The sequence below is a fragment of the Bison bison genome, unplaced genomic scaffold (assembly GCF_000754665.1).
Source record: "Bison bison bison isolate TAMUID 2011002044 unplaced genomic scaffold, Bison_UMD1.0 scf7180017864223, whole genome shotgun sequence".
Taxonomy (NCBI): Eukaryota; Metazoa; Chordata; class Mammalia; order Artiodactyla; family Bovidae; genus Bison; species Bison bison.
Genome location: NW_011494795.1, coordinates 2,546,943 through 2,558,204, shown reverse-complemented (window position 1 = coordinate 2,558,204; position 11,262 = coordinate 2,546,943). Strand labels below are relative to the sequence as shown.

At 52.4% G+C, this 11,262-nt stretch overlaps 1 protein-coding gene across 1 annotated transcript in view; it reads left to right on the top strand.

Annotated features, from left to right (window-relative positions):
• Positions 1–554: 554 nt before the first annotated feature.
• WIPI2 (WD repeat domain, phosphoinositide interacting 2) overlaps positions 555–11,262 on the top strand; it is a gene marked incomplete at its 5' end in the record, with an annotated part of 17,711 nt that continues 7,003 nt past the window's right edge. The window contains 3 exons of the mRNA XM_010845798.1: positions 555–654; positions 9,749–9,918; positions 10,916–11,012. Of these exons, the coding sequence (XP_010844100.1) occupies positions 555–654; positions 9,749–9,918; positions 10,916–11,012 (367 nt within the window). The remainder of the gene's footprint in view (positions 655–9,748; positions 9,919–10,915; positions 11,013–11,262) is intronic.

The window sequence follows — 11,262 nt, the reverse complement described above, 5'->3', positions numbered from 1 at the left end:
CGCAAGGTTGTCGTCCTGAGCCAGCTCTGCGATGTGGTCTTCCCATTGCAGACTGTGAGTTAGCTCTTTGGTCTGTTTTATTTCCATCCCGCTGCTCAGGCTTAGCATCACATGACTGAGCTGCGTTTGTTACAACTCTATTGCAGTGCCAAGAGACACCATCATTCACCAAGGGTGTAAATGTCTTTGTTTAAGGTTTGCAATGTTACCGTCGCCTTTGGACGCTCCCATACTACCACGCGTGTGTGTCGGGTCACCTGAGAAACCCCACTGTGTTTTGAGGGGATCGTTGGTTTAGGGTCGAGTACTTTTATTTTTATATCAAACTTATCTTTAAAGTGTCACTGTCTGTCTTTGCTGACAGTCGCCTTTTCCTGGCCGTGAGATCCGGCGTCTTCCTTGCCCCACCTCTTTTCTCCTGTGCCACCACTCACCTGGTATCAGGTGCACGAACCTGTGTGTGCTAGTTTTGGGTAGAGATGATGGAGAAAGTTTGGTAACGTGGAGCTCGTTTGTACATTATCCTGCCTACACGTCTCAGCTCTTATTTCTGAATTTGGCTTTTTTGCAGGTCTCTAGCTGTTGGTAGTAAATCCGGGTATAAATTTTTCTCCCTTTCTTCTGTGGATAAACTGGAACAGATCTATGAATGCAGTAAGTGTTTGCTTTATTTTTCCCCTTTCTTAAAGTAGACAAGTTATACTTGAATTAGGTTGTATTCTTAATTGAAACGTGATGGTTAAAATCCAGATACCCCTTGACCACGGATCTGCCTTCACCTTAGCCTTACTGCCAGGGGGCAGCTGTGGCTGTGAACGTTGGTATTTGTTCTCCCAGATGAAATCAAAGTGTGCATTTGCATGCTTATAAATGTACATGTGGAAATACTTGAAGTACTTGTTTTGTGGGTCCTCTCTTTCAATACATGATATCATGCTGTATTACTCTGTAATGCTCCCCTTTTAAAATGCCAATAAAACCATTTAGGTAGCTCTCATAGAAGAATTCCAGAATTTGAAAATTTTACACCCCCCCTTGGAATGGTTTATTTTTTGCCAGTTGGCTTCTTATGGTATTTTCATAGCTGTGTGTCAGAGACCTGTGGGGTTGCAGGAGGACCGTGAACTTTGCCACCTTTCTCAGTCACCTGCTGTGACTTTACATAGATCACTTCACAGACCTCAGTTTCTTTGTGTGTGTGTGCGCATGTGTGTAAAAGAATGAAAGAGAGAGAGTACTTGCTGAATAAATAATAGTAGGTACAGCCCCTGCCCCAGTGAGAATGGGATGAAAGGTTTGACTCGCACACGATAACTTTTCCATCAATAGAGTTGTAGGCTTACGTGTAGTTGTGAGAAGTACTCCAGCTCCTGGTACCCTGTTCACGGTTTCCCCCAGTGGTGACATCCTGCAAAAGTGCAGTATAGCGTCCCAGTCAGGAAGGCGACAGGAAGCAATCCGGGGCGGGGGGGGTGTGTGTGTGTGTGCGCGCGTGCGCGCGTACATGCTGTCAGTGTGTGTGCCTATGTGGTTCCACCCAGCCTGAACACCCATATCCACCACAGTGAAGCTACCGGGCAGTTCTAACAGCGCAGAGTCCTTCCATTGCCCTTTAGTAACCACACCTGTGTACCCACCCCCCAGTCACAAATCCCAGGCAGCCAGGAATCTGTCCTCTGGTTCCAGAATGACTGTCATTTCGCAAATGTTACATAAATGGAAGTATGTAGCTTTTTGAGGGGTTTCTCTGGTGGCTCAGCGGTGAGGAACCTGCCTGCCAACGCAGGAGATGCAGGTTGGATCCCTGGGTTGGAAAGATCCCCTGGAGGAGGAAATGGCAACACAGTCCGCTGTCCTTGCCTGGGAAATCCCACGGAGCCCTGATGGTCCATGGGATCAAAAAAGGGTCGGACATAACTTAGTGACTAAACAACAACAATCCTTTTGAGAATTGGCTGTTTTCGCTCAGCATCTTTCCCTGGAAGTTCGCCCAAGCTGCTAGGTGTCAGTAGCGCCCCCTTTTCCGTTGCTGAAATTCTGTGTGTGGACAGGGCCCATCAGCTTCACCATCACCTGAAACTCCCCCTGCGTAAGAGACATTAGCAGGCAAAGGAGAATTGCAAAGTGGAACACCACGGTTCACCAAAATGAATTGCCTGGCAGAGCACATGTGGGCTGGTTCTAGGCTGGGGCTGTTAGAAATAGAGCTGCCGGGAACGTTCGTGTCCGGGGTCTCGTGTGGATGCAGCATCGCTGCTCTGGGATTGACGTCTTATGTGTGATTGCTGGGTGGTATGTTGGTGTGGGGGTGTTTTTGTGTTTAAGTCTGAGCTGTTTTCCAGGGAGGGTGTACTGGTTTACATTCTTGCCAGTAACAAATGAGTGAGCCAGTCCCTCAGAGTCCTCGCCAGCCTTTGGTGTGACCAGTATGTTTTATTTTAGCCATTCTGGTGGGTCTGCGCGGTGTTATCTCACTGTGGCTTACTTCTTGTTTCCGTGATGGCTAATGACGTTGACTACCTTTTCATGTGCTTGCTTGTTTTGGCCACTTCTTACTGCTGAGTTTTGAGAGTTCTTTATACATCCTCGATGCTAGTCCTTTCTCACGCCCGTGGTTTGTAAGTAGTTTCTCTGTACGTGATGATAACTCTGAAGCCTGCCCGTGACCTGACCTAATTAAGAATTCTTTTTACAGAGAACTGTGGAGGCCGGTATGCTCGTAATCCGTCACGCTGGGGTATGAATTCAAAGAGATTTGTGTTTATCATTTTAATTATCCACGTGGGCATGCAGTTGGGGAAATTGGGTTTTCTCCTTATTAACGATGCCAGTATCTGCTTCTGGAATGTTCCACCGTTAGCAACTTTGCTTCCACCGTGGTTTGGTATTCCCTTTTGGAATCCTCCTTTACCCGTTAGTGTCCCTTACGAAGGGGGAGTTTCAGTGAGTGGTTGTGAAGAGACATCCCATGTCCACTCTTGGTTCCGTTCATTGAGGACCTGCTGTGTGCCAGCCCTGTTCCGGCCGTGGAGACGCAGCGGTGACAGAGTCCTGCTCTCGTGACCCTTCTGTTTAAATGGAAGCAGACCAGGAACGGGCAAATGTACTGTGTCAGATGTCAGGCCTGGGACACAGTGTGGCGCAGACATAGATGTGAATCCCACCCCCCCACACCTCCGTCAGCACAAGGTGAGGACCGCAGGAGAAAAGTCGCTTCCACGGGCCCGGTACTTACAGCGGCAGAGTTCTCGTGCTCCACCAGGGTCCAAGGCTCACCAGGCTCCCGCCAGGCCCTGGCCTCCCCTCTCAGGTCCGCCTCGGGCACCCCTCACCTCCAGCAGTGGACGGTATCTGAACCCCCACAAGGCCCCAGGCTTGTTGCGGTCCCTGGAGGCCGGGATCTGGGCCTTTCATGAGGAGACAGGTGGAAGCAGGGTTCTTCGAGTGCGGGTCCCTGGCTCACGGCTCCTGCCACCAACTTGACTCCTCATCTCTCCTGACGCTTACCGGATGTCCTACGAAAGCCTTTCTCCCAGTGTGGAGCTGGCGGGTGCAGTCTGGGTGATGAAGTATGTCTGAGCCTGAGCACTTGCTCATCTCCACACTGGCCGCCCTCACTTGCCCCACACACGATCGTTTCCTGTAGAGAGTTTGTTCACAGGAGGAAGGATTCCACTGGGATTTTCGGATGACTGAGCGTTTATTAAATCTGCATCCCCACCAGTGCCCGAGCTATGCTGCTGAATTGTGGCTGCAGTGACTAGTCATCTGGCTTGAAACGTACAGGATTCCCCACCCCACCCCCACCCATTGTGCTTAGAAAGGGTCTTGGCACTTTCTCAGATTGAATCCGTTCAGTGACTAATGTGTTTCCTTGAAGTTTATTAAGTGTTTTTTGGCACCTTATTTTTCAAAGGTTTTTGATGGAATAAAATGTGATGCCCTTTTTTTTTGGCTGCTCTAGGCCTTAGCTGTGGCATGGGATCTCTTAGTCGCAGCCTGTGGGATCTCGTTCCCTGCCCAGGGATCACACCTGGGCCCCCTGCTTTGGGAGCGTGGAGCCTTAACCACTGGGCCACCAGAGAAGTCCCCCAAATGTGATGTCTTGATAGCATCATTAGAAGAGTGGGTGTATACTGACCAGCGTGGTACGGTGGTGTAGAGATTTCTTTGCTTTTACTGAACTTTGGCCCTTCAAATAGGTGAGGGAATGCACAGAGAACTCTCTGAGGATTAATGCACTGAAGCTATGGCATTCTTTTACTCCTAGAATATTATTCACCTTTCCTCTTTCATATTCTTTTATTAAGTAGATAAAAAGAATGTCTCTTGGAAAACAGATTAGCTGCTGCACCGAGATGGTTTTCTGGCATTTTCTACACACAGAATCTGAACAGAATAGAACTTACTGCTCCAGATTCAGCCCGGCTCAGTTGACCGTAACTCTTGACCGACCGTTGTAACTTCAGATCCTCTCTGTCAGTAACCGCTGCTGCCAGAAAGAATGAGCCAGAGCTGGTCTTGGGAAAAGCAAGATTGACAACTACTTGTTCTGTTGTTTATTTAACAACAACAAAAAAAAAAACAAGACCTTTGCCCAGCAGCACTGGAAGATTTTTGCTTTTGACTCTATAGTGTTCTTTTAGACTTACAGTTGCAGGGACTCCCGCGTTTACGCTTTGCCCACCGTGTGCCCACTCTCTCTCTCTATCACTCTCTCTTTCCCTCTTGCGTCCTTTTCTGTTTACCTCAAGGTGTATGATGCGCAAATACGTGGTCTCTCTTCCCTGAAACGCTACTGCGGTGAAACCGTACTCTGGTAGACAATATAAATAAAGGTTGTGGATTTATTGTTTGTAAAACGCCACAGAAGTTTGGAAGGAAAAGTTGGCCTTTTCAGATTCTACGTCGTATTGTTTGTAAAACGCCACAGAAGTTTGGAAGGAAAAGTTGGCCTTTTCAGATTCTACGTCGTATTGTTTGTAAAACGCCACAGAAGTTTGGAAGGAAAAGTTGGCCTTTTCAGATTCTACGTCGTATTGTTTGTAAAATGCCACAGAAGTTTGGAAGGAAAAGTTGGCCTTTTCAGATTCTGTGTCCTGTGTCATCTTTGCATTTTATGTTTCTGAGCTACAACCTCAGACCTCACGAGGCCTTCGGTTCAGAAACGAAACACAAGCAGGCTGTCCATCTTGGTCCAGAATCGGCGGACTGGGTGCTGGCTGGAATAGTCCCCTTGATGAGGTGTGCCTTGATGGGTCTTCCAGCGGGGCAGCCCAGGACCCTCTCTTGTGGCGGAGGATCAGGTGGGCTGCACACGCGCGTGTCCTCTGAGCGCCCCGCACCCCAGACACGCCCAGCGGGGACGGCGCTGTGCTGGTGCATGGCTTGGCTCCGCCCCTCTTCGCCCTATGGAGTTTTATCACCACCAGCTCTGCAGTGTGCCAGGAGGACAGCATTCTTTCTTGAAGTATTTTCTTCCATTTGGATGGGCATCTCTAGGAAGAAAGTTCAGCACAAACTGCCCGAGGCCACCACGATGGGCCGTGAGTGCCAGGCCTCCGGGCGTGCCCATACTGCTCTGCTCCCCAGGCGTCAGCCTGGTTCCCGGCGCTGTCGGCCGTGCCTGGGGGGCTGAGCCGTGCACACCTCTGAGTAGTGGGATGTGACCACTCACTCGGGGTCTGTGAACACTGTGGCTGCTTGTTTTCAAAAGTTCTCTCGGGAGTGAGGCAATAACATAGAAATGTTGGAGCTGGAGATAACACAGCAGAAAGATAAGGAAACCTGAGCCACCAGCAGCGTGTGAGCTACGAGCAGTGAACCTGGCAACGTGTGAACCACAAGCAGCATGTGAACTACCAGTGGGGTGTGAACCACGAGCGGGGTGTGAACCACGAGCAGGGTGTGAGCCACCAGCAGGGTGTGAGCCACGAGCAGTGAACCACGAGCAGCGTGTGAGCCACAAGTGGGGTGTGAACCACGAGGAGGGTGTGAGCCACGAGCAGGGTGTGAACCACGAGCAGTGAACCACAAGCAGCGTGTGAACCACAAGTGGGGTGTGAACCACGAGCAGGGTGTGAACCACAAGTGGGGTGTGAACCACGAGCAGGGTGTGAGCCACGAGCAGGGTGTGAGCCACGAGCAGTTTGTGAGCCACCAGCAGGGTGTGAACCACAAGCGGCGTGTGAGCCACGAGCAGTGAACCACAAGCGGGGTGTGAACCACGAGCAGCATGTGAACCACAAGCAGTGAACCTGGCAATGTGTGAACCACAAGCAGTGTGTGAACCACGAGCAGTGTGTAAGCCACCAGTGGCGCATGAGCCACCAGCGACGTGTGAGCCACGAGCAGCAAACCTTGCAATGTGTGAACCACAAGCGGCGTGTGAGCCACGAGCGGCATGTAAGTCACAAGCAGGGTGTGAGCCACGAGCGGCATGTGAGCCACACACGGCATGTGAACCACCCGAGGCGCGTGAGCCACGAGCAGTGAACCGTGGGCAGACTGTGAGCTTGGCAGTGTGTGAAGGTGCATCACTGTGTGGAGGCGTGCTCCTGAAAGGTCCAGGCGGATCGCATCCTGGGGCTGAAGGGTAGGGGTCCACTCGGTTGGATTTTGCCGGAGCGGAGACGAAAGCGCGTGGCCCTTTGAGTGGTTGGCGCTTCCTCTGCCCTTTGCAGGCAGCCTCGGCCATTCTCTGATTTTTCTGGCTCCTTTGGAAGCCTGATGGAAGTTGCGGGTGCTTCCCAGAGAAAAACCCAATGCTTAGTGTGGGATCTCGGCAGTCTGAGAGCCTGTGGAAGCCTGTGTGTGGTCCCGGTCCAGGGCCGTGGTTGGAGAGGGTCACGGCGAGGGCCCTCCGCCCTCGCTGACACCGGGCTGCTGCCCCCGTCTGTCCGTCACTTGCTCGCCACCCTGTGCTTGCTACGTCGGATCTCAGCATACTGGTCAGAATTCACATGGATGCGGTAGTCTGCCTGTGGGTTTTTTTAATAGCTTTTTGAGATGTAATTTGGATGCCAATAAAAAACCACCTGTTTAAAGTGGTCAGTTCAGCAGGTTCCAGTGTATTCACTGGGTTGTGCAACCTACCTTAATCTAATTTTAAAACATTTTTATCACTCCAAAGAACCCCCGAGTCCATTAGCAGCAGGGTGACTGCTCCCCACTCCCCCACCCCTCAGCCCTGGGCAACCGCTCATCTCCTTTCTGTCGATCTGCTGCTCTGGAAGTTTCAGATACATGGAATCGCGTGGGCCTGGCTCCCTTCGCGTGGGACGGTTTCATGGCTCCGCCATGCTGGCGCGTGGATGAGCACTTCCTGTCTTTCTCTCGCTCAGTGGCATCCCAGGGCGTGGACGTGCTGGGTTTTGTCGATGGACAAACGATGGCTGTGCCTTCGTTTTGGCGCTGTTTCCCCTTCGGCTGCTGTGAATGTTTGTGTGTAGGTTGTGGTGTGGATGTGTGTTTATAAGCTTGAGTTTTTTTAAATGTTCTTTTGTCTTTTTTGCATTTCTTAAATCATAACTGAAATGAAACTTGATTCCGGAAGTCACTGTCCTTTGCGTGTTTCCTTCTCAGTTGCTTTTTTCCTGCTCTTTCTCTTCCTGCTTGAATGCACAGGAGCCATTTGGTGGAGGTTGCAAACTCTTCTTCTGGGCCGTTTGCTCCTTCCCCTCGCTCATGATCTCTTTGCCCTCCTTGATGTTTTTGTGTCCAGCCCTTCTCGTGAGGCTTTTGGAATCCTCCCTTTCTGGGTGCATAAGCACTCTCTCGTGTCTTTCTTTGGTTCTTTGGCTTCGGGTTTTATATTAAATACCTGATCCACTCTCAGCTGCTTTTGATGTAAGAAATTTTCCACTTTTTTCATGAGCTGGAAAAGACATTTTTCGAGTGTGTTCACTTATTTAGCGGGAACGTCAAGATGATGAGCCTCTCGTTGAAAAGTCAGCAAAGAAAAGGATGGTTGAGGCCAATAGGCAGGAGGATGACATTTGTGAGCCTAGGTGCTGGGTATTCGGAGGTCTGTCACAGTGTCGCTCTTAGGAATGTCTGCAGCTGGAAACAGCTTGGCTGCCTCCATGCCACACCTCCTGTTGTTAAAATGCTAGAAAGAAGTTTCTTATGCTTTTTCTCATGAAAGTTTCAAAATTTTTTCAAACTTGGAGTGGGGTGGGAAGCTAGGTAGACACCTAAAGCCAGTGTTCCTTTACTTTCTCTGCCCTTGGTTTAAGCGAATGAACGATTCATCCCTTTCCTCTTCTCACCATTTTGTTAATGGAAGTTTTCACACACAGAGAGAAGTTGAAAGTATTTTATAGGCAGTACCCACATCCCGAGGATCTGGAGTCTGTTGTGAGCATTGTACTTGCCCGCCCGTCTTGTGTGTCTGCGTTTCAAAGCACCTTGCAGACAGCCACCTGTCCCCATGTGTGGTCAGTACACTTGTATTTACACTCACATCTGGAGGACACGTCCCATGTCTGACTAATGCATGGACATCCGTGTGGCTGGACTCCCATCAGGGTTCACCATCACCCCAGAAAGCTTGCTCACCCCACCCCCAGGAGGCAGGCCGTGCACTGGGTTTCCTGCTGTGGCTTGGTTTCGCCTGTTCTCCAGGAGCTTGACTTTGCTGCCCGTCCCATTCCACGTAAGAGCAAACCCTGCTTTATTCCCACAAATGTGTGTCATGTCGCCTTGGGCTGACTCCCCCTGGATGGGCCCCGTGCTGAGCACGTCAGAGTTCAAACCCACGTGGAGCTGACCCAGGCCACCGTGTTTTCCTGGAAAGAGTTTCTGCCTTAATGCAGAGGCCTCTGGAGCTTACTCATTGGCTTTAGTCGTTTGGTTTCTAAACGGACTTACGTGTGTGTTTCAGTTAAAGCATGGAATTTAGTGACAGGGCTTCTTGGAAGGAGCCCTCGGTCTTGTGTACAGACACACCTGGTCACAGTGGGGTCAGGCCCTGCAGGTGCCCGGGTTGTGACCCATCTAGTTCTCTGTCCTCTGAGCTTAGCACCTCACCGAGTAGAGTGTGGCCTCGGGCCATTGTTAGGATGATGAACGGGTCCATGCTTAACCCCAGCTCAGCTGCAGCTCAGATCCAGACAGCTGCCCGTGGGAATCATCCAGAGTCCTGCCTTCCAGAATGCTCTTTGCTCCTCCCCTGAACTGACCCCAGTGACCACAAGTAAACGCAGGTGGGGAGTGAGGGAGCTGGGGGTGGGGCAACCCGGGAGTCGGGGTGAGGTGACGGCTGTGGGGTCCACTGTGCCCGTTTTCCGGGCGGGTCACCGTGCGTGCGGTGTCTAAGCACAGTCTTCTGAGTGGGGGTGTCCCCGTGTAAGTGGGGCGCAGGGACCTAAGAGGCGGAGAGCAGACCACACTGGGGTCCGTGAGCCCCTGCTCCCAGCTGGGTGGCTGCGAGCCCCCTGACGTGGAGTCATGCGGGAGCATTTGGGGCCCGTCACGTGTCAGGTACGGCCCGTGTGGAATGGGTGGCTTGCCTGTGGCCGAGAGCTGGTGGTCTCTGAGGAGCAGGCCCTCCTTTCAGGGTGCGGGGCAGCCTGTGGGCCTCGCCTGGGCCTTGTAAACCGTGAACTTGACCTGGGGGTCTGCCCCCCACCCGCCCCCGAGCTCTCCACAGGGAGCCTGCCCTTAGACACGTGTTCATGTGCGGGGACCCCGGCGCCGGTTGGCAGGGGTACACACCCACGTGGGTTTGTCTTCTCCCTCCTTTCAGCTGACACTGAAGACGTGTGCATCGTGGAGAGGTTGTTCTCGAGCAGCTTGGTGGCCATCGTCAGCCTCAAAGCTCCCAGGAAGCTGAAGGTTTGCCACTTTAAGAAGGGGACCGAGATCTGCAACTACAGCTACTCCAACACCATCCTGGCCGTGAAGCTCAACAGGCAGGTGGGCGGCACTCCCGCTCACCGCCCTGGGGCCCTGGGTTTCTGGGGGGCTCTGGGCTGCGAGGCTGTTCCAGCGATCTCGGAGTGGCCACCAGGCCTCGGGCAAATCCCGGCCGCTCTTCTCCCCTCACAGCCCACCCGGGCTCGGCTCTGCTGTCTCATCTCAGAGGTTTTGCTCAGACTGCCCCTTTGTGAAGATGCCATGGCTAGTGCCATTAGCTTTAACCATCCCTCGAGATGTGAGCCTTCTTTTATGAGTTACCTTTTTAAAAAACCTCTGAGCATCTTTTTTTTCTTTTCATACTTGCGGCTTATGAGGTCTGACCAGGCCTTAGCAGTGAAAGCAGAGTCCTGACCACAGGACTGCCAAGGAATTCTTTATCCCTTTTTTAACTGTTAATTTAACTTTTAACTAAAGATGAAAGATTTACTACTTTTTTGTGTCTGCCTCCAAATCCACAAGAATGTCTGGCCTGGAGCGTGGGCCCGGTGGCCAGGACTTGAGGTAGCACCGGCGATGGCCACGTGGCTGTGGTTTAGTCGCAGCCTCAGTCAGCATCGGATTCTGAAAGCAGCAGGGCTTCACCAGAGCGACCCCAGCCTCAACGTGGTTTTCGTGGCGGGGGCGGGGAGGAGAGGGAGGGGCTGAGAGCCAAACAAAATCGAACCCCATTTTTCTTAGCTAGGGACCACTTTCTGTCATGCTGAATGACACCACACAGAGGTCCTCCTCCAACCGGAGGACGGAGTTGTAGGCGGGGGCTCAGCTGCAGGGGAGTGAGGGGCGCAGTGATGGGTGGGGGCCGGGCCTGGAGCACATGGTGATGGGTGGGGGCGGGGCCTGGATTACGGTGCACACAGGGTGGTGGGCGGGGCCGGGAGCACGATGTGCGAGCGGAGTTCTGGAAGGAGCGTGGTGTCCGGTGCAGGAGGCCCTAACTGAGGCTCGGGGTCTGGCTCTCCCTCAAATCCTGCTTCCGTGTCCCCATCTCTCGCAGAGGCTGATCGTGTGCCTGGAGGAGTCTCTCTACATTCACAACATCCGGGACATGAAGGTGCTGCACACCATCCGGGAGACGCCCCCGAACCCCACCGGTGAGCGGGGCAGGCAGCACTAACGTTCGGAGGTCTCTGTCGTGAGAGTTTTCTCTCCTCTTCAGTTCCACAGGTTTAGACAGTGTTGCTCTTAGAGTCAGCTACTGCCCGTCTGATGCTGGTCTCGTGACCACACGGTTGTGGGCTGGGTCAGCCTGCAGCCTTGGGGTTTCTGATCAGTTCCAGCCACGCCTTAGTGCGTTTGGGCAGGCCTGCGGTCACCTGCGGGGCGTGTGGGAATATGGAGAGA